The sequence below is a fragment of the Camelina sativa genome, chromosome 9 (genome assembly GCF_030686135.1).
Source record: "Camelina sativa cultivar CO46 ecotype springtype chromosome 9, ASM3068613v1".
NCBI lineage: Eukaryota > Viridiplantae > Streptophyta > Magnoliopsida > Brassicales > Brassicaceae > Camelina > Camelina sativa.
The window spans coordinates 40,187,962-40,214,367 of NC_141888.1; the positions used below are offsets into that span (position 1 = coordinate 40,187,962).

The following is a 26,406-nucleotide window of genomic DNA, read 5'->3' on the forward strand; positions in this document are numbered from 1 at the left end:
TCCAATCAGTCCGGTTCGGAATATTGGGTTTTTCGGTTTAAGTAAGAGGATTCCGAATTGAACCGAAATAAAATTGACTTTAAATTGGTGGTCTTTTTATTGATTTTTGACTAATTACGAGGTTTGAGTTTTACAGGCAAACCGCAAAATGAATAAGGTAGAGTTACAATCAAACACATGAAGAAAGAATGATACTAGAAGTAAAAGAAAACTCAGTCAATATGCACAGACTGATTTAGTGGTGTGATCATAGCCTTTTGAAGAAGTTCATAGCCAGCTAAGTTTAAAGCTCCAAGAGGAGCAGTCCAGAAGAACCTTGGAACAGCGCCTTTGTAGAAAGCCAGAGGACCCTCATGTGTGAGAATGGAATAAGCAGCCATCCACATGGACAATTCTACGCCCTGTGGAGCAGTCATCATTCTAGTTTTAATCACATCGAATGGCGTTGTTAAGACAGCAGTGAAACCACCGGACAAGGCTCCAACCGCGATAGCCTCCCACGGCTCCAACTCTCTTCCTAATCGTCTCTCCACCACCTGTGAAACTCAATCCCCCAACCACATCAGATGATTAATTACACAAAGACATGTTAGTGATTGTTCTGTTCTATCATGATTAATTACCTTCTTTGATTGGTTGTAAAGTCCCATGCCAGCAACGTAGAATGGAACCTCGCGTAGAAGGGTAACACCAGTCCCACGAAAGAGTCCTTTGAGCCCATCTTGATGCCAAGTCGAAACTGTAGCTTCCACTATGTTATCAAACTGGTTAGCTTGTAACCGTTGTTTCAATACCTCACACGGTATTCGCAGTGTAGTCCCTAAAACTGTCCCAAGAAAAGACGCGATTGACTGAACCTACAAGAATCAAGAAGTAAAAAAAAAAAGTCTAAAGAATGAAACATGATGTAGCATGAAGTTAGCAATGAGCTATATTAATAACTAACTTGAATGTCGAGGAGAGAAGGAGCAACGAGCGGTAATGCCAATTTACTTGCTTCATATATACTTGTTCGTAAACCATGGCTGAAATGTTGAAAGAAGAGATCAGATTATGATCACCAAAAAAGGCCTAATCAGAGCATAGGAGATGAAACCTTGCAAATTGACCAACAACAGCGGGAACAGAGCCTTTGTATAAACCACGAGCACCAATCTCTGGAATCTTTGACAGTATCTCCACAAACGACAATGTTGTTGATGCTTGAACTTGTGTCTACTGAATCCAAAACCAAATATAAAGTAATGATAACAATCAATCTCATATATAGACACTAAACAAGAACCTGAAGTGAGTCAAGAGATGATAATAATTACCTTGACAGTGTCCACTGGATGCATAAGAAAAGCAGAGAAAGCACATGAAATCCCTCCAGCTAATGCAGATTTAAGAAGATGACCAACATCTAATCCCACTCTTGTCCTAACAACAACTTCAGATTTACTCCTCCTACACATATCCCAAAAACCATAACTCTCAAAATGTGTCAAACTACAAAAAAAAAACAAGGTTATTACTGGCCTCACCCAGTATCAAAGTTATTGTCTTTAGCTTTACCCACAGCTTCATTGATCAAAGGAGATGTATCAATATTGGATCTTGACGTAAAGCTTCCAACTTTGGCAAAATTTAAGCTGCTGCCTATGAAGAAGCTACACACATCTGGTCCATTCGTTGTATTGCGCAAACAAGGGTAAAGCTTTTGAGAATTAAGAAACAAATCATTGAGGATAGAGACAAGTAGAGATTCAGGTGATACATGTTTTCTTCTCAGAGATTTATCCACCATTCTTGATTTCAGTGGATCTGTGGATAAACCTTGAAACCTAATCTGTTCTTCATTCGTCATTAGAAGAGGAAAAAGAAGTGTGGTTTAAGAGAAATAATGTGAGATTTGGTCAACGTTTGATCCATCCAAAGTGTGGAGTAGTATAAAACAACGTTGCCTATGAGGTGTTCGACCAAATGACTAAACTAAACTAGCATAATAAGAATAAAGTAATTTAAGCTGTATTGTATATATATAACCTTTACAGCTTCTAAAAGCTTCCGAGTATGATTCTCTTTTATCTTATGTCATTCTCTTTCGAAACCTCATCTAAAACGATTATATTCAAGGTTTCACGGTGTTGGTTTAGATTTAAGGTTCTTAAAACGCCACTACACGTCGTTTTGGTTTAATGAATGCACGCCAAAGTTTGGCTGCAACATTGGGGTATATGGATGATTTGACAGCATGAAACCTGTTAAGAAAGACTCTTTGTCCTAGAAAAAGCTGTAAAGATGACTTGAAAGCATGAAAAATATGCCGAAAAACTTATTAGACATTAAAAAATTATGTTCAAGAAAGCGCTAGGCGGTAATTGGGCGGTGACCCAACACCTAGCGCCTAAAACGTTTAATCGAAAGCTAGGCGATTTTAGGCGGTTTAGGCGTTTTTAACGTAGAACATTATATATGTAATATTGTAGACAAAAATATATGTTAGATAAATAAAAGTAATAAACCATAAACAAAACTTAGGAAAAAATGTAGTTTTTAATTAATATCAACAATATATAAAGATTTGTAATTATGTATATGAATGTAAAACTTTAAATTTTAATTATATATAGTTAAAAATTAGATAAATATATTAAATCGAAATATATGTGATTTTAGGCGGTTTAGGCGGTCGTCTAGGCGTCGGTTGAGCGCCTAGCGCCTAGACGGCGCCTAGGCGACCGCCTAGACCGCTTTTTCGAACACTGGTTTAAATGGATAAAAATACAATGTTATTAGCACATGACTTTCTTCTTTTCTAATGTTTTTTTAATTGTTTTTTGTTTCTCATATTTTTTTTTTTTTTTTATAAGATGTCAAACTTTATGCATCTTGGAAATCTTGCAACCTTTTTTTTATAATAATAAAAATGTTTAGAGCATTCAAGGACATTAAAGTATAGACAAATTGAAATCAAGAAAAATAATAAAATCTTGCCACTCAAATTTTTAACGAAAAGATACAACGATTTTCACCCTCCTCTCTCCACCATGAAAGATCCAAAGATACCATTCCTCTCTTTTATGGTCTATCCAACCGACCTCTTAAGGAACTGTTTGAACCATTTGGCCGAATCTTTAGGATAACGTTTGAGCCCATCGAGAAAGTCAACATAGTAAAGACCAAACCTAGCAGTGTATCCACTTTCCCATTCAAAGTTGTCCATGAATGACCATGCGTAGTATCCTCTTACATCACAACCATCCATCCTATAAACATATACTTTAGTTTCATAACTTTCATTAACAAAAATGATCAATTTAAATAGTTATCGTCAGAAAGATTAAAGATTGAACCCAAAGAAAAAAAGATCAAGAACGAACACTATAGCTTTGTGAAGTTCTTCGAAGTGTGCCTTATGGTATTCAATCCTAACTGTGTCATTAAGTATCTCTTCTCTTGGTTTTGTACCATCATCAGTTTCATGGATTCCTACAATCCAGTTATCAAAACGAGAACAATAAATAGATGCATCAAATTGAAACAAAAAATAATTAAACTTTCTCAAATCAGTTCGGTAAATTATTTTTTTTTTATAAAATTACTTTGGTTAGTAATTGGCTAAATTATATATTTCTATCAAACTCATGTTCCAAATAAGTGCTAAGAAATTATATATATTTTGTAGAGGTATATATGATGTAGTACTTAGAATAAGAATCCCTAGTTATTTGTCAAAAAAAAAAAAAAAAAAGAATCCCTAGTTAAAAGTTTTGAGTACCAAACAAAAAAGCTTTCTAACCATTTTCTTTGATGTAGACAGGGATGTTATTGTATTTCTCCTTGACGTAGTTAAGAACTTTTCGCAAACCTTCCGGATATGACAATATCAAACCACTTCCAATCTGAGGAGAGTTTTCAATAAATTAAATATCTTAAGATGATTATATGTGGCACTTAGCAATTAATAGCTATGAAAAATAAGTAAATTCTTACCCCATTTCCAATGATGTGACCACTGTGGTCAGTCACTGTTTCAAAACATATTATAAACCTTGTTTAGTTTACCATATCCAACCGTAATTAAAGTTAGTATAGAACGGTCAGTCTTTAGTAATTTACTTAGCATTACGTACGTTTTCTTTCGACGTGATTGTCAGTTCTGCACCGGGGCTTTTCAGGGTCGATGCGAGGAAGAAGAGTTGCGAAGCGTGCTGTATAGTAATTTATTCCGACATAATCCGTTGAATTTTTTAACAGTTTTGATTGTTCTGCAGTAAACGAAGGTAATTTATCTCCTGCATATTTTTTAACAATCTCCGGATAATCTCCGTGAATGAGTGGATCAAGATGCCTACATTCATAAGAGAACAAAAATTAATATTTCAAGTAGATAGAAATGATCATCAAAAAAAAAAAAAAAAAATTAAGCTTAGATAAATTACCATCCAATTTCAAAGGCAAGAGCTCGTTCAACTGCTTCTTTATCTTCGCCAGAGTCTGAATTATAAGGCTCATGCCATATTGGTGCCAATACTATACCAATTTTACTGTCATCAGAAATTTTTTTGCATTTTCGGAATTCATCTACTGCAACAGCATGAGCAAGAAGAGTGTGATGTGAAACAATGTAAGGCTCAGTGCTCGAATCGCCGGCGTGACTTTTTTCATTTACCCAACTCGAGCATCGTCCAGGCGCCTTGTTACCATTATCGTAACTTGCAATAGCCATGATGTATGGTTCATTGATAGTTGCCCACAACTTCACTTTCTCTCCAAATTCTTCGAAACAAACTCTTGCGAAATCTCGAAAATCTTCTCTATATTTTCTCAAATTAATCATAAAATATAACATCAGTTGTTTTTGTTGAGTAACACTATACATATATATATATATATATGATGTCTGAGAATATATGTTAATTAGGCTTACACAATTTGAGGGCTTAAAAAACCACCATATTCGTCGTCCAAAGATTGTGGATGGTCCCAATGATATAGTGTCATTGAAGGTTGTATGTCTTGATGTTTATCAGATCATATAATTTGGTAAGCGACAGCTACTTTTATATTATGATTTAATTGCATTACTTGAGTATAAACCATACCTTTTATATAATTAGAAAATTTCAACTTAATTACTGGTGCAATGATCTTACCATTAGCAAGAAGTTCGTCTATGAGATCCTTGTAGAATTGTACACCTTCTTTGTTTACTCCATCTTTTAGCTTTCCACCTATAGACAAATTACAATTCACCACAAAATAATTAACCTATTCACTGGAAGGTATCACTTAGAATGCCATTGTAAAATAAGTAAACCTAATTATCTCATTAACGGTAAAATAGTCATATATAGTTTTAAAGACCGGATAGTTTTACGAGTAAACCTAATTATCTGTATATAGTTTTACGAGTTGGTCCACCAAATTTTGGCTGATGCTGGCTAAATAGTGGACCGGATAGTCTATTTTGACATATACAGATATACGTCAAATTGCATTAACTAAGATAATAAAATCATATAATCGATCTGTCCAACTATTATAATATTGACTTTGGAGTAACACATATTCATATTCAAAAATAAATATTCACATCAAATAACTTCACAAATAATTGTTCTATTAAAATTAAAGAGATAATTTTATCAACAACTGAGACAGGTTTGCCGACAAAAAAAAAAAAGAAAAAAAAAAGAGGTGTAAAACTTACTAGGAATTAATCTGGACCACGAGATTGAGTATCGGAAAGAGTCCATGTTTATCTCCTTCATCAATTTTATGTCATCCTGTTTTGTATTTGTCGTATTAGTAAAAAAATATCGACTAATTACCAACACAAAGTCACAAACCGAAAAAAAAAAAATGATAACTAGTACATACGAGTGGAAACGTAAGTAGAGTATGAGTGTACCAACACTTTCAAGAAAATATATCGTTTGATAGGATAGTTTGATACATGCATATATGATTCTAAGCGTACCTTGTAACGATGATAAAAATCAATTGCTACATCTCCATTATGCATTTTTGTCCTCTCTGCAGTCAATGAATTTATAAAATAATCATAAGTTTTTTTGTCCCTACTCGCAAGTAATAATTCAGTAGAAATGTCAAATGCGGTATTGGTTGGTATAGGGGCTACATAGATTTTTTTGTAATTAGACAGACCTGGATAAGTGTGGCTGAAATGGTCCCATATACTCGGAGACTTCCCCCCTTCATTCGTTGCACCTTCGTACTGCATACAAATTTATATTGACATATTTCCTCTTATATATAGCTAGGATTTGTTTTTTTTTTCTTCTTAATTTTAATAACTGAAAATAAATTAAATAAGAAAATAGATTAAGAAAATAAATTATGAACTGGTTAAATTAGGGTTTGTTTTCCAACTTAAAATCAATTGATAATAAGTGAAGAGACTTTAACTCTTTATATATAACTTAATAATTTCTCAAACTACTGATGTGAGACGTATTACACTAACAGAGCTTTCAGGTCATACAGTTTTTAGAGAGTAGTAGAGTAGAAATAGAATACGTATACTACGATGGAGACTAGGGAGAGAGAGTTAGTAATGAATCTGATGACCATTTTCGCAAAGTTGGTTTGAATAACAAAACATGAACAGTTTGACAATGAAAGGAGGCTATTTATATTTAGATATCTAATTTGAAAATAAATAAAAACCTTAATTACATAATCAAAAATGAATCGTGATTTTCGTAAAATCATGTAATGTTTTGACAAAACAAGGAAATAAAAGTATGTTATTTGTAAAGCGACAGTCTTTTGTCCCTAAACTAAACATTATATATACTATATATGAATCCTGCGCTGCCACACATATATGTAGGTTTTATTTATATACTATTTTTTGTCTAACATTTTTCAAATATATATATATATATATATATATATATCCATATTTGCATATTTTACATATATACTATTTATTTGTTATATATAATATGAATTACTAGCTTAGCTATATTTTATAACAATTAATATAATTATCTCATTTCTTATATTTTTGTGTGTATGTATAATTTTATTATACATACTTATTTAAGCCATTTATTCATATATGCTTTATCTAACAAGTCATTTGCGCCTGATGATTACTTTCATACTTATTTTTAATCTAAAATTACCAAGACCAAATTCCAAATTAACTATTAACCTTCGTCTCTTTAACTTTTCTCCATGCATAATATTTTTTTCCTTAAAATCAACATAAATTCCATTTATCAAATTTTAGTGAACACTATGTGTTAATAAAACTAGAAGTGAACATGTTTACAAAATGAAAAAAGTAAATTCTCATATTAACCCTTTTAATAGATATAAATATATAATCAAGGAGAGAAAATTTTATGTTGACATAAAACTCACGAAAACAGTTAATGATACTTTACACACGGGTTTTGAAATATAAATCAATCACTATTCGATATTTTTGTGAATCTCCCACCAAATAGTGTATTTAGTAAGAAAATCAAGCCACGAAATCAATCATTTGGAGAATTCAAAAAGTTTGTCATTCGAAAATTTTCATTACAAGAAAAACGAATAGTAAAAAAGTCCATATTAAAATAACAAAATAATATTTAAATTATTAATGATATGATATGATACTCCCTTTATTAGAAAAGAACAAAAACTGAAACTACTTACGTCGAGATCTATAGACGTCAGTCTTGAGCAACTAAGTGTATATAAAATATTTTATTTTCCATGCAGTTAGATTGAAACTCGAAGGGCCGTTTTACATTAAAATATAGCTGTTCCGATTAAGTTTTTATGGTTCACCTTCCTTTCAAACTAAAAGTCTAAAACGAGCATGTTTTGTAATTTCTTGTGTCAATACTATAGAACATACGAATTTAAATCCGAGTAGTAACACAAAAATTATACTAAGATAAATGACTAATTACAGGTCCATAATCGAGCATTTTTTAGAACTAAAATATTTATTTTCAGTTGGCTTAACAGAAATCTCAAACAACAAATGAAATTTCGTGTAAACTACTTGTTTTATGTAAAAGATATGAATTAGCAAAAAGGTTAAGTTAACTGCGAAATTACAGAGTTTTTTCTACGTTATGGATCAAAGTCGTATAATCACATAGCCATTTGCTAATATATAGATTGCTTATCAAAACTATCAATTTCTTTTTACCTGAAACGATGAACCAGCCGTTCCAAAAATGAAACCATCTGGAAAACTATGTCTATCAAGTGTTGGGGAATCAATCGTTTTTGCCATTTTTTGCTCTCTCCGTTTCTTTTCTTTTTTTGGTTTTTGTGAGTTTTGAAGTGATATCGACAGAAGAGATTTGCTCCACCATATATAGAGGATTACCCTCATCACTATACGTTATCTACGCGGAAATATTGGACATATATAACATTTTTTTCCTTTTTTGGTGTGATGACATACATACATACATATCTAGATAGGAAGAGAACTCATTAGTATTTTTGAAATAAATTATAATATTTCTTTCTTTTTCTGTACACCAACCAAATATATCTTTCCACGTAACGACTGATTTCGTTTGGATATTCCATTTCTGCGCTCTTAGGGTTTTACATTAAATATTAGTATAACCAGTTATAAAGCTGAAGAGTTTTTTTCTTCGTACATCGTCTTCTCTGAATATTTCCATGATTACGGATCAGATTCACATATGTGTTTTTTTTTTTTTCACATCTATGTGTTACATCTTTTTTACCGAGGTCAAAATATTTATCATGTACATAGATAGGCCTATACATATGTGTGTGTGTTGACGACAAAAAAAGAAAAACATATGTGTGTGCAAATTAATGTTGGCGTGGAATGTGTGGTTAACATCATGATCGCTACATTCACTATTAACATATCGTGCGAAAAGTAAAACTACTTCGTGGAACAATAAGAATCACATGTGTAACTTAACGATGTATATAGCAAACCATCTAAACAATTTTTTTTTTTTTGAATTTTATGTTTTTGAAATATTCGTTAGCATTGATCACATGGGTTCAAAATTTAACATAGTTTCCTTCGGGCCCAAAAGTTCAAAATTTAACATAGTTTCCTTCGGACCCAGAAAATTAGTCTTTGGGACTAGAAATCCTTTAAGATCACTCCTGAATTAAAAAAAAAAAGTACATACTGTCAATTTACAAAAAAGCTGTATAATATACATGATAAATCCAACTTTTGAAACTGGTCTCCACACTTTTGCAACTCGAATCTTTACAAAGATCTTTACGCTACTGAGAAGTCACTGTCAAAATCTGTGCTATGAATTAATCTACGGACGACCTTGCTGCAAACTACAAACACATGATGATTCTCGACAAAAAACAGTGAGTTCCTCACTTGTAGCACTCGCCTGATTAGCTTAATGACCAATATAAATGCCTAACAACCAAAACACAATAACAAAGTAAGTCTGAACATTCAAGGATGCAGTAAATCTTCGGATTATCAACATCAACGCTACAATCAACCGATTCTTCTCGAACTCTCCCAGGCCCAGAGATCAATGGACTGATAATAAGAAAAATGCCCACGAAGAGGAGTACCATGCATGAGAATAGCTAAGCCAGGAGTTCACTTGGATGGAGGACCGTGGAACACGGCGGGCTGCGGATGGTGAGAGGAGCGTCTAAAACTGTGCCGGAGATGCACACAGGTCTGGTGTGAAGTACTTTATAATACCGGAAGAGCTACCATTAACAAGCTCACTTCTCACATGTGTAACGTAAGTTTTATTTCGATAATAAAAAATAAATAGAAGATTTTTTTTTGTTTCGATAATAAGTATACTATGCGTCTCCTTTATTAAAAAAATCGTGCTTACATCATTTGTTCGGTATGATTGTAATTTTACAGGATCGTTCATGAAAACAAGTCTCTTTATAGTATCTAATTTTGGGCAGTGAAGTTGTTGGTTTTCTTATTTTCATTTTCTGTTGTGTGACAAAATATATATATTCACTATTTTTGTGTTTAGAGTTTTGTATTAGTGATCAGTAATGTAGTTTGTCGGATTATCGATTCTAACAATATATATAAACCAAGTCGCTTTGATCCAGTGATAAAAGTAAGTAAATTTCGTCACCTGTATTCGAATAGTATTGGCTACGGAGTTCAAAATTTAACATGATTTCCCCTGCTCCAGAAAATTAGTCTTTAGACCTAGAAATCTTTTGGAATCACTCTTGAGTTATTCTAAAAAATAAATATATATATATATATATTACATAAACTGTTGTGATGCATATTTTGAGATTCTAAATCCAATTTTTTATGCTTAATTTATGGTTGATTTGATTTTAAAATACAATATAGTTTTTCATATAATTACAGTAAATATTATTAAATTTGTAAAAAGTATGGAATGATTAATCATTGTATCACACAGTGTATTGTGACGTGTTTTAATCAAATTAAGTAAACTTTGAATTATAGGTGTAGATTCCTATTAAATAAGTAAATAATAATTTAATTCATTGAAAAATTGGTTCAGGTGTATTAGGAAATTTAGTCTAAAAGATCATAAACATAGAATGACACTTTTATGTGAAACAGAAAAAACTATAACTTAAAAAATTAAAACTAGAGCATATAATAATATTAGTTTAAAACCAAAATTATTACAAAATATGAATGAGTCAGCTGGACCATTGCGAAACTATTAATTCCCCAAATGGTCGGTCCCATATATTGATAAGTTCTCACAAGATTGAGAGAGATACGTATGGTGTCAATGGCACGAAAGGTGTGTGGGGGTACATATTTAAATTGGGAGACGACAACAACAAAAACGTGGCTACTCAATTCTCTAGAAAACAAAAATATAACAAACGTTACTGCAAAAAAAAAAGACATTAAAAAAACAAATAATAATTAGGAAAAAAAACGACAGCACTACTTACTTGCTTCTTTTTTATAGTTACACTAATTATTGCAAGAAAATAGATTTATGTATTCGACAAAAGATGTCTCATTAACCTTCTAAATTTACTTCTCTTTTCTTCAAATTGTTACGTCCAAACTGCCACTATAGTGGTTACTAAGTACTAACTTACTACTTACTACATATTTTCTTGGCCCGTAAATCTATTTTCCGACCGATGACCGATATGCTATCTAATAAATTATATATATATATATATATATATATATATATATAATTTATATATATATATATATATATATATAATTTCATAGATCATTATGTGATCTTAACAGCAATGCAGCAAGCTTGGTTCAAAAGACACACATCTGTTTGTTTTAAAGGAGACTGCCAACTATTTACAAAAATACTTCACAATGCACACCTAGATATCTCCATTGAAGGAATTATTGAAGACATTAGATGGTGGGAAGCATGGTTTAACTTCGTTCAATTTGTTTTTACTAAGAGATGTTGTAATACTGTTGCACACTTTTTAGCAAAATTTGGATGTCTTCACTGCATTTTCTATTTTGAATGTATTAGACCACATGTTTGGTTAATTCAACAAATGTATCTAGACTATACCAATTTATCAATATAAATCACTTTTTCGTTTAATATAAATCACTTTTTGACGAAAAAGCTTTAAAATTTATTATTCTTTATGAGATTGTTGTTTGTTCTCCATCTTTGATTATTTTCATGCTTAGATGAATTATGTCGATTCACATATTGCTTCCAGTTGATCCCCATCAAACCAAGAAAAGTGGTGTTGGAATCGATGGATCTATTATTAGCTGGGCAAAGCTTCCCTAGCCAACCACCATATTAGCCAACCACCATATTGATGTTGAAACAATCCGACCTTTTTTTTGTTAGTGATCCCGTACTTATTAACAATATAGCATCAATCAACAACAGCGGATGACATAAGCAATATCAATAATCCAATGAATAAATCTAATAATAAATAACCAAATACCAAATCTAACCGTTTATAATCCAACAATGTGAATGAGCAAATAACCCGCATCCTAACAATGTTCTAATTAACCAACTCTAGAAACCTAACAGAAATCAGACAACAATCGAGCCTCTAGAACATCCTCATCTTCTTGATTCCACAATCACACTTTGCCTTTACCTACACCACAAACAATAATTGTGATACGTGAGTATTATTACAAATACCCAGTGAGATGATCTTCTCATCTGCTAGGCTATACACACATGCGAAAATACAAATACAAACAACACAAAAGCAAGCAAACAAAAAAAGGTTAGATTCTTTGTACAAAATTTTTTTTTGCTGACTAAATTTTACATTTTTTTTAAAAAAGGTATCAAATCTCTTTATGAAAATAATATATTTTCAAAGAAATTGTAGAAAATTCAAGGTTGTTACATAACTGAAAGGAAAAAAACTGAAACGATAACAAAAAGAAATCTTGAACTGAAATGATGATAAGGAATTTGGAAAGATCAACGATTTTCATCCTCCTCTCTCCATAAAAGATCCAGTGGCCCCACGCATGTTGCTTCACTACAAGAAAAAAAAAAGTTAGTTATAAGGGCATGTTTATAGAGAGATCAGTTTAGGATGTTCTTAGAGTATAAATATTGTGAAAATAATTTAAGATCAGTAATTAAGAATTTTGTTAAAAAGTTAGTTACTGGGAGAACATGTTTAAGATCTTAATATTTAATAATATAATATTTTTATAGAAATTTAAGAATGTTTAATAAATACATAGATTAATGTTTAATAAAAAATTTAAGAATGTTTAATACTATTTAATAATATAATGTTTATTAATATTCTTAAACATATTACAATTATAAAAATTTATAAAATAACATTTTAATTGCAAACTTATAAAACTTTTACTAAAATTCAAAATACAATGCTATATTTTTATGAAACAAAAAAAAACATTGTAAATAAAAATTTTTAAAAAAACAAACAAACATATTACTTAATTAATTAAACAAGACAAACATTTTATTTAATTAATACATAGATTAATGTCCAAATTTATTCCATATATTCTCAACCAATCTGAGAGAGACACGTCACACAAAATCAGGCCCAAGAACAGTTCTAGAATAAGATCAATGAGCCTGATCTTAAATCCACTATTCAATTATTTTTATTTTTAAATGGCTTAAGAACACCCCATCTGATATACCTATAAACATGACCTTATGTGATAACTCCTCCACCTCCTCTTTACTTGGTCTCCCCCACCGATCTTTTAAGGAACCGCTTGAACCATATCGCCGAATCTTTAGGATAACGTTTGAGCCCGTCGATATAGTCGACATAGTAAAGACCAAACCTAGCAGTGTATCCATGTTCCCATTCAAAATTGTCCATCATAGACCATGCATAGTATCCTCTTACATCACACCCATCCTTCCTATAAATATATTATTAGTTTCATCAACAGAAACTATTAATTGAATTGATATTTAAATAAACATTGTCAGAAAAAATTAAGATTAAACCAAGAAAAAATAAGAAAAAGATAAGAACGAACACTATAGCTTTGTGAAGTTCTTCGAAGTGTGCCTTATGATATTCAATCCTAACAGTGTCATTAAGTATCTCTTCTCTTGATTTTGTACCATCGTCGCTGTCATGGATCCCTACACATCAGTTATCAAAACGTAAACCATAAAAAAAGTTAAATATTGAAAAAACCAGTTTGGTAAATATTTCTTTCCAGAAAAAAAGTTTTGTTACTAATTGGCATATATTTCTATCTAACTAACTAATGCTCGAAATAATTGCTGAGAAACTATTTATGTGTTGTAGAGGTATGTATATGTAGTGCTTCAAAAAAAAAAATGGTGTGAACTAAAAATAAAGCTTTCTAAATTTTTAGTTACAAAAAAAAAAAAAAAAAATCTAACCATTTTCTTTGATGTAGACTGGCATGTTGTTGTATTTCTCTTTGACGTAGTTAAGAACTTTTCGCAAGCCTTCCGCGTATGACAATAATAAACCGTTTCCAATCTGAATTTTGAAAAGAAACAAAATTTCTGATGATTATATGTCGCATTTAGCAATTAATAGTAATGACTAATGAGGAAAAGTAAATTCTTACCCCATTTCCGATGCTGTGACCACTGTGGTTAGTCACTGTTTCAAAACAGATTATAAACCTTGTTTAATTTACCATCTATGCTTCATAAAAATTAATTTGGAACAATATTTAGTAATTAATTATCAGTACGTACGTTTCCTTTCGACTTGATTGTCAGTCTTGCACCGAGGCTTTTCAGGGTCAATGTGAGGAAGGAGAGTTGCGAAACGTGCTGTATAGTAATTTATTCCGACAAAATCCAGTGAACCTTTTAGCAATTTTGATTCTTCTGTAGTAAATACAGGTAATTTATCTCCTGCATATTTTTTTACGATATCCGGATAATCTCCGTGAATAAGTGGATCAAGATGCCTGTGCACATAAGAGAATAAAACTTAATATTACAAATAGATAAAATGCTAACTACAAATAAAAAAAATTATGCTTAAATAACTTACCATCCAATTTCAAAAGCTAGAGCTCGTTCTACTGCATCTTTATCATCGGCAGAGTCTGAATTATAAGGCTCATGCCATATTGGTGCCAATACTATACCAATTTTACTATCATCAGAAATTTTTTTGCATTTTCGGAATTCATCTACTGCAACAGCATGAGCAAGAAGAGCGTAATGTGAAACAATGTAAGGCTCAGTGCTTGAATCACCGGCCGGACTTATTTCATTTACATAACTCGAGCATCGACCAGGCGCCTTGTTACCATTATCGTAACTTGCAATAGCCATGATGTATGGTTCATTGATAGTTGTCCATAACTTAACTTTTTCTCCAAATTCTTCGAAACAAATTTTTGCAAAATCTCGAAAATCTTCTCTGTTTAAAATTAATCATTAAAAATAACAATATTGGTTGTTTGTAAAATAAAATTTTCGATGTTTGAGAATATATGTTAATTAGGCTTACACGATTTTAGGGCTTAGAAATCCACCATATTCGTCGTCCAAAGATTGTGGATGGTCCCAGTGATATAGTGTCATTGAAGGCTGTATGCCTGCAGATTTATTATACCATATAATTGATATGTGACAATTACATCTATAATAATTTAGTTTTTTATATTATAATCATAGAACTTTAACTTAATTATTGGTGTAATGATCTTACCATTAGCAAGAAGTTCGTCTATGAGATCTTTGTAGAATTGTACACCTTCTTTGTTTACTCCATCCTTCAGCTTTCCACCTATAGACAAGTTAAAATCCACCACAAATTAATTTGTATAAATAATTATTCGAATTAACTGGAAATTTAATTCTCATTAAGGACATAATCATTAATTTTAATTTAAAATAATTAATTTAAAATATCTTCTTAAAATAGCTAGAATATCATTTTACTAGATATGGTCCTTACCTAGTTATTGATAATATATATTTACAAATAATTATATCAGCAAATGAGATAGGTTTGCCGGCCAAACAAACAAAAAAAGATAATAATTAAGAGGTTTAAAACTTACTAGGAATTAATCTGGACCAAGAGATTGAGAATCGGAAAGAGTCCATGTTTATCTCCTTCATCAATTTAATGTCATCCTGTTTTGTATTTGTCAAAATAAAAATAAAAAATTTCGTTTAATATGATAGTTATATTTACCTTTCATTTTAAATATGATTGATTATAATAAGTATACCTTGTAACGATGATAAAAATCAATTGCTACATCTCCATTATGCATTTTGGTCCTTTCTGCAGTCAATGAATTTATAAAATAATCATAAGTTTTTCGTCCCTACTCTCAAGTAATAATTCAATAGAAATGTCAAATTTGGTATTGTTGGTTATAGCCTTATAGGGACGTCGGTACATAGATTTGGCATTCCAAGCCAATGAAATCGATCCATAGATTTTGTAATTGGACAGACCTGGATAAGTGTGGCTGAAGTGGTCCCATATACTCGGAGACTTACCACCTTCATTTGTTGCACCTTCGTACTGCATACACATATTTATATTAATAATATTTTATCAGATTCAGAGCTAGATTTTTTTTCTTCTTATTTTATAAATGAAAACAAAGTGACAAGAACAAGCTATGAGCTTCTATATACATGCATAATTTATACATACAGTATCATATTTTCATATAAGATTTATTAGCTCGATATATTCTTACATGTTAATTAATATAAATATATGTTAATCATTTAACAATTTTAACAGATATAATCAATGATAAAACAATATTATGTTGACATAAAAACTCACGAAAACATTAAAATGATGTTTTATGGCAGTTTTTTGAAATATTGAACAATTACTATTTCCATGTTTTTGTGAACCGCTCGCAGGAATAGTCTATTTTAGTAAGAAAACTATGCCAATAAATCAGTGATTTGTGAAAAGACCCTTATTATAGAATTATGATTTATAGTAGAAAAAAATAATACCAAATTAGCAATTTTTAAAAATAATTAATAAAGCGATTATGATGTTATCGATGGTGAGACTTTCGTCATTTTTTATATCTAGCCATCTTGGCCTAGGGTGATGCAGACTACTTTGTTTGTATAAGAAAGAAAATAAGAGAATATTTGAGCAAATAAAATAAAAAGAACAAAAACTGAAACTTCTTTATCGTGAGCATATTAAATATTTGACTTTTAACTCGAACGACCGTTTCATTCATTAGCAAATCTAGCTGTCCCGAATAAGTTTTACGGTACATCTTCCTTGCTTTTTTTTTTCACAGCAAACATAGTTCATCCGTTCAAGCTAATTAAAACAGGCGGTTTTCTTTAGAAAAAAAACAATCCAATGTAGAAGAGCTTACATGAGAAAAGATAAACCCTCACGATCCTGCCTTTTTAGCAAGACAGTCAGCATGAATATTGTAACAACATGGAAATAAAAGACAAAGAAAAAGAAAAGAATTTGAGTTTCAACATGGTACACCTACCTTTCTTTGAGCATGTTTTGTAATTTATTTTCTCAGTATAATAGAAAAATATACGAATTTAAATCCCAATAATGATACAAAAGTTATGCTGACATAAATGACTAATTATATTTTACCCGTCCATAATCGAGCATTTTTATAGTTTTAATGGTATTTTCAGTTGCGAAATCTAACAAACAACGTTTAAACTATTTTCCTAGTTAAAATGGTGTATTTTAAAATTGGAAACGATAAGTAAAGAAAAACTTAAATCAAAAAGATAATTAAGTTAAATTTAATATTATAGAGTTTCAAAACTTGTTTTATCATAAAGAGAACATCATATTTAAATCTAAATCCCGATTTTGTGCGTTTGTCATTGATCAAAGTGGTAGAATCACAAAATTATAGTTTGCCTGCTTATCAAAAACCATACAAACTTTTTTACCTGAAAGGATGAACCAGCCGTTCCAAAAATGAAACCATCTGGAAAACTATGTCTGTCTAGTTTTGGAGAATCAATTGTATTTGCCATTTTTTGCTCTTTTGCTCTTTTTTTTTTTTTGGTCTTTGTGAGATTTGAAAGTGATCCACACAAGAGATTTACTACCACCATATATAGAGGATTATCCTTGAGACTGTTCCCCATCTACAGTACCTGGAAATATCTGGACATAAATTTTATTTTTTGGTGAAGTCTTTATTTTTATTTTTAGTGTGATGACATAGTCACACATACATGTGATGACATAGTCACACATACCATATGTAGATAGAGAGAAAATTAGTTATATTTTTTGAAAAAATTACCATATTTCTATCTTCTTTTTTTTTTGGGTAGAAGAAAGGCAAGAGTTTCTTTCTTTTTCTTTACGCTAACCACAAATACTTTTCCACACAGACAATTTTGGACTCGAGATTCCATTTATGTGGTTAGGATTTTGAGGCATTTGCAAAAATACTATTTTCTATAACGTTTTGTAAAACTATTTTTTTTTCATTTTCAGTACTACTCGTTTATATACAAAATAACTAAATTTTAAATCTTAAATTCTAAAATACTAGATTTTACTCCTTTAAAACTATACCTAAATGTAAAATACAGAACCCAAACCTAAAAGATTAATTCTAAAAGTTTATTTTAACTAATTGTGTAAAATTAATTTAACATATTTTAATTAAAATGAGATAATTTTCTATTAAAATTCACATTATATATCAAAAACAAAAAAATAAATTGAAACAAAAAAAATAATGTGAATAACAACTATTTTAAAAGAGAAAGAGTATTTAATTAGTTATCTCACTGTCTAGATACGTACAACCAGCTATAATTTGGACATCGTCTTCTCTGTATATTTCCAATATTACTACTCAGATTCACTTGTTTTTTTCCTGTTCTTTTACCTTCCTACTCATTCTGAATGCAAAAAAAAAAAAGAAAAAAAAATAAATATATATATATATAGGCGAGCCTATACATACGTGTGCAAATTGTTGGTGTGGAGTGTGGTTAACATCATGATGGCTACGTTCACTATTAACCGTACCAAAAAAGGTCATGTTGCATCAATTTATTGGTGTCAAATAAATAAATAATTGAAAATTGAATTATTTTTTAATGATTGATACAAAATATAAAATTTAACATCAAATAACTTGGGCTTTTTTAAGAATTTTTCCAAAAATAGTAACAGCAAAGTTAATATTGTTAACGTCCATAACAGAGACTAGGACTCTAGGAGAAATTTGAAAAAATAATAGTTTGTATGTTTCTTTGGCAGCTGTAAAATAGTTTGGGTATGTTTTTGATAACAAAAACAATTTCTATTTTTTCGACAAATACTAAATAGTTTGGGTTTTGTTTGGAATTTTCGAGATAGCTCTTAACTTATCGATATGCATATGTGAATTGTTGATTGTTTCAAATATATTTGACTAATCACCCCGATGTGGATTGATTGTTTCAAATATATTTGACTTATAACCCCAACAAACACTTGCGCATTAAGTTTAGTTTTAAATTATTTTCTGTAAATGTCTACGTAATAGAGATTATTAAACCGAAAATGACTAGAAAAATAAGAAATTACAGCTAGTTCAGCATGGATATTGTCATTTTTGCGAAGATATCTTACCACAGACTAATACTATAAAAATCTATGGATATTGTCATTTTTTGCACTCATGGATTATGGTATCGTGGACCACTACTATAAAATTTCGGATACAGTAAAATATGGTCTGACCGGGTTAACGAAGCGTTTAGGTTTTACTTAATCTCAAGCGAGCATTCCATACAAAACCTGTTGTTTAATCTGCCCTTTGGCTATATAGTCTATGGAACCTTAAGCTGGAAAACCATCGATGAATATTTGTTTTTGAAGGCTCTTTCACAAACGCATCTGCTTCCTCTACTCGTGAATCAGATCCATTTATCCCGGTGTATCCATTCAAACATGTACATGCTGGTTATTATCTTCATCAACTATCCCTCGAAGCAGCTTGAAACCAACTCAATCCAGCAGCCACAACCAGAAGATGTGATTTTCCTGTTTTTGCTTCAGCTAGCCAGCCTCTGTCTCCGAGTTTCTACGGACCTATCCTCTAAATTTGTTACTCATCGATCTTATCTATGTCATCTTTGTTGTGAGCTTGTGCTTCAAGTTTATGTACACTTGTGTACCATTTGCTTCCTCTTTTTGGGTTGATTGAATGGATATAAGTATGGTTTGCACTTTGCACAGAAACCAAAAAAAATATGTGTTATTCATGATTAAAAATAAATATGTACATATATATATATATATATATATTAAAAATTCTACTATTTGTAAGAAATTAAAGTTAAAATATTTTTATTAAGAGAGTTTTTATCTTACATATTTTCTTATACTAGCATAATACTGAACAGACGGTCATACACGAGAATAATTTAAATTACTTTGTCTGGTTTTTTTTAATCTGGTTGATACTAGACTTTGCACCACAAAAAAAAAAAGTTGATACTAGAAATATAAATATTAACAGTTTGTGTATAAGTGTATTATCTAAGGAATTTCTGCAGGATGACGAACTACCAACGCTGTCGTCATCTTTAGCATTGGAAGATGATCCACCACCAATGATGAATCATTGTTTACATGTAACTGAATAGAACTTTGGCTGGCTGACTTTTGTGTTTTAGATCTGGCAGGAGAAGTCTTGATGTTGTTTCGCGCGCGTGTGAGAGAGCTTTTGAGGGAGACTTGAGCGTCGTTAATTAGATTCAGGATCCCACGGACGAGAAGCCATCCACCGCTCAAGCCAACTCCAACCCCAGTCTGTTGTGTTTCAGTGTTTGTATCCAAGTTTCTCTTTGTTTCCAAACTAGCCTTAGATTTCAGAGGTTGCGCATTACTCACGTAACTTGTGTTTGTGTCCATCATTGTCTATTGTGGAAGTTTTGAAGAGTTTCTCCACGTTTGCTGTTATATATACTTTCCAGCATCAATACTGTGAATACGACTAATTTCATAGTGAAGTTGTTATTTATCCTATATATACTTTATACTTTCTACATCTACTTAATTTACCATATACTAGTTACAAATTTTATAATTCCACCCAATTTATAAAAAATTTCCCAATTAACCAATTTAATCTAATCGGTATCTAAAATCGTAAAATCTTGTTTACTTTTTTTTTGCGACATGTTGGTGTCGTGTTTGAGTCTACCACGACATCGTTGGCTTCTCAATTGACCTTTCTCGTTTCCAAAAGAGGTGGGGAAGAAAGGTTCTATAGTGATAAATACACTTAATAGCATATTGTGTTCGAATAAATTTCGTCAAAAATAAAACTGAATATCATTTGTTTCTCATATGTCAGAGTTAAATTTTATACACACTGGCTTCTAAATAAGATAAAATCATAATCAAAATTGCATATCTCTTCTACTTGTTTACACACAAATCAATAAGTAGGACCACCAAACTTAGTTCCATCATACCAGAAATAGACACAAAATACAACAAACATACTACTTAATGTTCTTTCACTTGGTAGTAGGACACATAATGGAAAAAAGCACACAAAGAGCAGTGGTTCCTACATCATTGGAATCCGAACAAGGCTCTGTTATTATTATTATCCAAAACGTAAATTGAGAAAGAGACTTAGTCTGGTCATCGTCACACCACAAAATACAATCATTGTTTAGAAGGATCAAGAACTTGACCCATGAACAAAATAACTCCACTCTTATCTTCTTTCACCGTGAATAGAAATGGATGGTCAGCTATGAAATCCGGGTTCCGCATCAAACATTGGGGCACCATGATTGCAACGGAGACGGCTGCAGCTTCGGTTCCCTCCTCATCCACCTCAATGCAAGCTTTATGAAGTATGCTTGAAACGTACAGGCTGTCACCTTTCCAAGACGAATCAACCATCTCAGTTAAATTACCTTCATCACTAAAAGGCAAATTCAGTCCCATTTCTTTCAAAACCTTTGAAGCTGTAAACTCAAAAGAGAAGTTAAACTTTGGAATTCTGAAAGCATCTACTGATATACGATGGAGTGGAATATGGTTATCAAGAAATCCTGGTTCCGAGCTTATGTTCTCAAGCAAAGCAGCTAATCCATCTTTATCATTAGGAAGATAAATGTACATGGAGAATTGACGTTGATCCTCTACATAAGGGAGGCGTAAAACTTGGAAACCATCATAGCCTCTTAGATATTGGTCTTTGTAACTGGTCATGAATGGGACTTTCACCGTGTTACCATCAAGAAGATGAAAATCATTATCTTTTGTCAAATTTGCATCAAATTTTCTACCCCATGATGCTTTGAAGTAGACTGCATTTGCTAGAATAAGTGTGCTACTACGGATGGTCTCTATAGTCTCCATACAATCGCGTGAAAGAATATCTTTGATTAGTCCATTGGTGTGGACATCAGCCCATGTATTTACCTCATCAATCACTTCACCAGGCTTCATGATAAATCAATAAAAAAATTTGATTAATCATTCCACAAATTGGATGTAACATAAACTTTTGACTAATCATTCCACAAATTTTGATTAATCATTATCCCTTTAAACCATTATGAACATCTTAAATAACAAGAATACTCTGCTTTTATAATATCTAGAGATAAGTCTAAGTTTTGGCCGCATAATATACCGTACCCCGGTTATAAAAACAAAGCAAAAAAAAAAAAAAAAGATTAGAGCAAAGTTTACCCATAACGGAAAAAATTACCTTGGTAGCAAAGTCAACTTGACTACAAGTAGCATTGTAAGAGTTCTCCAAAAGCTCTTTAAAGGAAGGCTTCAAAGAAACAGATTTGTCCATCCATACACCGTTAGCCGCAGATAAGCACAAATCACTTCTCTCAGTGCCCCCATCGGTGAGCTTGGCCAAGGCTGAGTTGAGGTGATCCGTTGACGGTGACATGAGGAATGAGAGGATTTGTTCTTTGGTGACAGAGTTAGAACCGGCGGCAATGAGACTGAGCAGTACGTTAATTGACGTCGGTGAAAAGACAAGATTGAAGCCATTGGCAACGGTATCGATAACTTGCTTAGCTAGTCTTACCACGACATCGTTTTGTTTCTCAATTGATTTCCCTGACTCCATCCTTTTTTCCAGGAGAGGTCGGGAATCTGAGTCTAACTTCTAAATTATATATATGCAGATGTGAATATGTGATGGTTGATTTGATTGTTTCTAATACATTTGACTTATTACCCCAACCAACAAACACTTGCACATAAAAAATGGTTTTGAATTGTTTTCTGTTATTTATTTATTTTTTTTTTTTTGTCGGCGAATTGTTTTCTGTTAGTGTCTACATAATAGAGATTATTAAAACGACAATGATTAAAAAATAAGAAAGTACAGCTAGTTTAGCTAGGTGTCTGCGAAAAAATCTTACCGCGGACCAATACTATAAATCTCAAAAACTCTATTACTCTAACATGGATAATTGTACTACAAAATCTGACCGGAAGCCAAACCGGAGAAGCATATGGATTGCGGTTAAATACATAGTCCGACCGGGTTAGTGAATTGTTTAGCTTTTATTTTATCTTAAACATGTACATACTACATATACTATAGGGAGTGGTTCTTAACGGATAGTGACGGTCTGGGCATTGCGAGAACAAATAAATGAACCTTCATTTTGATTTCAACTACTATTTTCAAACATTAATGCAAAGTAAATGGTTTGAGCAGTTAAAAAAAAGCAAAAAAATGAAAAACCAAACTGAAACACACATATACTCACTCAACGAAAACAATCAAAATAAGGCCTCCACACGTTTAGTCTTTTTTTTTTTTTTTTTTTTTTTTTTCTATTTGCGTTGATAGAAAGCAAATCTCGAATTAGAGTTGCTAACTCTATCAAATCGCCACCAAAGCAACATCATAAGGCTATTACTTTAGGTTAACTGCTACCACCATGTCTTTTCTTCTTCTCTCCATTTGGAGCACCTGTTGTTGCTTTGTCCGAATCCGACAATATCTTAGTTTTCCCGAGAGAAGTAGAAGATGAAAGCCTCTTCTTGGGCAGTACTGCCTGCGGAGGTTTCTGCTTATCAGACACAACCTTCTTCTTCTGCAAACCCAAGTTGTCTGTTGTTTCGACATTAACCTTGGGTTTCACAGTTTGCGTGTTAGTCAAGTTTCCTGTTGTTCCCACCCTAGCCTTTGATTTCAAAGCTTGCTTGTTATCCAAATTTCTTTTTGTTCCCAAACTAGCCTTAGATTTCACAGGTTGCGCATTACTCACGTTGCTTGTTGTTTCCATAGTAACCTTGGATTTAACAGTTTGTGTATTATCTAAGGAATTTCTGCGGGATGACGAGCTACCAACGCTCTCATCATCTTTAGCATTTGCAGATGATGCACCACCGATGCTGTGTCTACGATTAGTAACCTCGCTCTTTTTGCTCTTGGAATCATTGTTTACAGGCCACTGAATAGAACCTTGGCTGGCTGACCTTTGTGTTTTAGATCTGGCAGGAGAAGTCTTAATGCTGTTTTCGCGTTTGAGAGAGCTTTTGAGGGAGACTTGATCATCATTAGATTCAGGATCCCATGGACGAGAAGCCATCCATCGCTCAAGCCAACTCCAACCCCAGTCTGTTGTGTTTGTGTCCATCATTGTTTGGTGTGGAAGTTTTGAAGAGTTTCTCCACGTTTGCTGTTTTATTTTCCAACATTAGTATTTGTGAATACGAAGAATTTCATAGTGAAATTGTTATTAATTAATCTATATATACCTGATGACTATAAGCATACGCCAAAGCCCTCTCTCGTCTTACAGAAGCTTCTTTTCGATTCACGGACTTTGCCGCGAGCTGTTCCTTTGATTTGTTGCTCGAATCAAAATCTCCCGCGATAACCTGTAACACAGTTCAGTCCATCTGAGAACTTGGTTCATACAGATACAGTGTAGTAAAAGATATGGGAGACTAAATACCAAATTCTGATTCTGATGGTTTTCTTTCTGGTGACCCTTTTGCTGAATCAGCCTGTGACGAGTTTTGTTCTCCGCAGATAAGCGATTCCTTCTCTCTTGGATCTGTGTTTGTAAACGTGTAAGAGTTTGCATTGAGCTAAGCATCGCGTTCATTTGTCTTTTAACGTATCTTCCTTGTAGCAAAGCTTTGAGTCTGGCCATTCCTCGTAGCGCACGAAGAGTGCGTCTCGCCTGTTGAAACCCGAAAAAATTAGAGTAAGTCCCTCATTATAAGAGGAATTAATGCTTTGTATATATACCTTGTAACATCTGTATGCATTTTGGATCTTGATTGCGGCAGTTTCCTCCTTTGATTCCACAATTTGATGTGTTGACGGGGTCGTGAGACGCACAACCTCCGCGGCAGCATGTGCAGCCACCACAGCTGCTTCGGCTGCGACAGCCGATGCAAGAGCCAGAGCTTGTTTAGTCTTTGCTTCTTTAGACTCACCATAACCTCTATTGCTGGCAGATGCCGGAGGGGGAGGTGGAGGAGACGGTGGTGGCAACGATGGCTGAGGAGCAAAATCCGGCAACGGAGGAGGAGGAGAAGACGGCTGATAAACAGAAGAAGAGGAAGGGTCAACCGGTGGAGTCTCCTCTACAGGGAATTCAAATGATTCTCTACTCTTTTGTTTCCCAAACGACCATTTCCTCTTAGGTTTCTCAGGTTTCTTGGAAAACAAGGCAAAACCAAAACAAAAGAATTAGCAAATCTTGATTGCATCATTAGGTTACACATGTTCATAACCAATAATTCAAGATTAAGATTCGAAAGAAACCAACTTGAGGCTTTTTGTCTTTTCCTGGAGATAAACAAGCCGCGGAGACACATGTTAACCAGCTCTTACCCATCTTCTCCTGAAATTTTCAGACAAATCTTTCATTGAAACATTTTCTTACAAACTGAAAGAAAAAAAAAAAGTTCTTACAAAATGAAAGTTTTTGTGAAAGAGATGAGATTATGTGTAGAGACCTGGTCGCGGTGGGCCCCACAGTTTCGTGGGAACCCAATTGACTTTTGTTACGATTGTGTTTTGTAAGAACGATTCAACAGATTTAACGACAAATACGTTACAAGTTATAACTTCTTTTTTGTTTTTTTTTTTTCAATTCTCTGCTTAGCTTTTGTTTCTCTATATGTTATTTTTATCTACAATTTATTTGTTTATTTCTGGTGTTGTAGATTTTAGAATTACCAGCTTTTCTTATCGTTTGAAAAATTATCTAAAAGTGATTGACAAATTTAGAAAAGCTGAGTTTTAATTTTTTTGATGTTGCTATAATGCTCTTTGTCCATTCCACTCTGGATTTAGTACTCACTTTCACCTTCAATTCTTTTGTTTGGTCGAGATTCTTCACCAACAAGAAGAGGATGATCAAACTTTTCAGTTCCATAATGAATCCAAGATTAGAACGTGTAACAATTATCCACCTTTATTAACAAACAAAAACAGAAGATTATAACGTATAACAACATTTTGTAGCTTTCTATTAATTCTATTTTAATTGTTTGGAAGTCGGCAGGGAGAGTACGTGCGAACCTCTTAATACTGGTTGTCTCTCCTCTTCACACTAAGTTAGAGGTCTTTCTATGGCCATGAACTCACTCATACCACGTCATATGGCCAAAGTTTAATTGGAGACAGATTGTTTATAGCTAATTAAAATGCTTTGACTCCCCTTCTCTAATGAATTTAATGTCTAGGTTTTGTATCCTAATGGTGTTTTTTTTTATTCTTTTTAAAAATATTTTAAGTTATAATAATGTTTGTGATTGAGCAAAGATCAATAATGATCGTCACCTCACTAAATGCACATGATTACAAAAAGGTCATCTTTTATACCCTTGTAGGTTCTTTAGGTGCCGAAATAGTTCACCCTCGGGATTGGTCTACCCGGAAAACTATTTTATAAAAAATCTATAGATACAGAGAAAGATAAAGATAAAGATTAA

At 32.4% G+C, this 26,406-nt stretch overlaps 4 protein-coding genes, 1 long non-coding RNA gene and 1 pseudogene across 10 annotated transcripts; 1 reads left to right on the plus strand and 5 right to left on the minus strand.

Moving 5' to 3' along the window:
* Positions 1-73: 73 nt before the first annotated feature.
* LOC104714102 (uncharacterized) lies at positions 74-2,188 on the minus strand. Of its 5 annotated transcripts, none has more exons than XM_087466390.1 (7): positions 1,760-2,188; positions 1,527-1,662; positions 1,317-1,449; positions 1,097-1,215; positions 947-1,025; positions 624-857; positions 74-536 (listed from the first exon to the last, which is right to left on the minus strand). In XM_087466390.1, the coding sequence occupies exons 3-7, from the start codon at positions 1,338-1,340 to the stop codon at positions 213-215; spliced, it is 780 nt and encodes a 259-aa protein (XP_087322516.1). In that variant the 5' UTR covers positions 1,341-1,449; positions 1,527-1,662; positions 1,760-2,188; the 3' UTR covers positions 74-212. The 5 variants fall into 5 exon arrangements, with proteins under 5 accessions (XP_087322516.1, XP_087322514.1, XP_087322517.1 ...); XM_087466388.1 differs by having other exon boundaries at positions 1,562-1,662; positions 1,760-2,123; XM_087466391.1 differs by having other exon boundaries at positions 1,558-1,662; positions 1,760-2,019.
* Positions 2,189-2,881: 693 nt separating this feature from the next.
* On the minus strand, positions 2,882-8,560 carry LOC104714104 (beta-glucosidase 30). The gene is made up of 12 exons (XM_010431360.3): positions 8,171-8,560; positions 6,157-6,226; positions 5,969-6,024; positions 5,699-5,774; positions 5,142-5,219; positions 4,916-5,003; positions 4,428-4,802; positions 4,119-4,336; positions 3,979-4,013; positions 3,785-3,887; positions 3,366-3,474; positions 2,882-3,251 (listed from the first exon to the last, which is right to left on the minus strand). The coding sequence occupies exons 1-12, from the start codon at positions 8,357-8,359 to the stop codon at positions 3,071-3,073; spliced, it is 1,578 nt and encodes a 525-aa protein (XP_010429662.2). The 5' UTR covers positions 8,360-8,560; the 3' UTR covers positions 2,882-3,070.
* A 757-nt stretch (positions 8,561-9,317) lies between these two features.
* On the plus strand, positions 9,318-9,923 carry LOC147939307 (uncharacterized). The gene is made up of 2 exons (XR_015566488.1): positions 9,318-9,746; positions 9,878-9,923. It is a non-coding gene; the product is annotated as an uncharacterized LOC147939307 (long non-coding RNA).
* A 1,913-nt stretch (positions 9,924-11,836) lies between these two features.
* Positions 11,837-17,777, minus strand: LOC147939308 (beta-glucosidase 30-like; annotated as a pseudogene). The gene is made up of 14 exons (XR_002033329.2): positions 17,382-17,777; positions 15,921-15,990; positions 15,689-15,744; positions 15,515-15,590; positions 15,160-15,237; positions 14,959-15,046; positions 14,494-14,868; positions 14,190-14,407; positions 14,057-14,091; positions 13,863-13,965; positions 13,487-13,595; positions 13,136-13,366; positions 12,357-12,489; positions 11,837-12,090 (listed from the first exon to the last, which is right to left on the minus strand). The product of XR_002033329.2 is annotated as a beta-glucosidase 30-like (transcript).
* A 3,095-nt stretch (positions 17,778-20,872) lies between these two features.
* LOC104714105 (serpin-Z3-like) lies at positions 20,873-23,146 on the minus strand. Its single transcript, XM_010431361.2, has 2 exons — positions 22,184-23,146; positions 20,873-21,912 (listed from the first exon to the last, which is right to left on the minus strand). Exons 1-2 carry the CDS (start codon positions 22,559-22,561, stop codon positions 21,124-21,126), a joined length of 1,167 nt encoding a protein of 388 aa, XP_010429663.1. The 5' UTR covers positions 22,562-23,146; the 3' UTR covers positions 20,873-21,123.
* Positions 23,093-25,631, minus strand: LOC104715965 (protein IQ-DOMAIN 4-like). Its single transcript, XM_087466393.1, has 6 exons — positions 25,426-25,631; positions 25,236-25,310; positions 24,710-25,123; positions 24,411-24,641; positions 24,211-24,333; positions 23,093-24,131 (listed from the first exon to the last, which is right to left on the minus strand). Exons 2-6 carry the CDS (start codon positions 25,302-25,304, stop codon positions 23,373-23,375), a joined length of 1,596 nt encoding a protein of 531 aa, XP_087322519.1. The 5' UTR covers positions 25,305-25,310; positions 25,426-25,631; the 3' UTR covers positions 23,093-23,372.
* Positions 25,632-26,406: the final 775 nt, after the last annotated feature.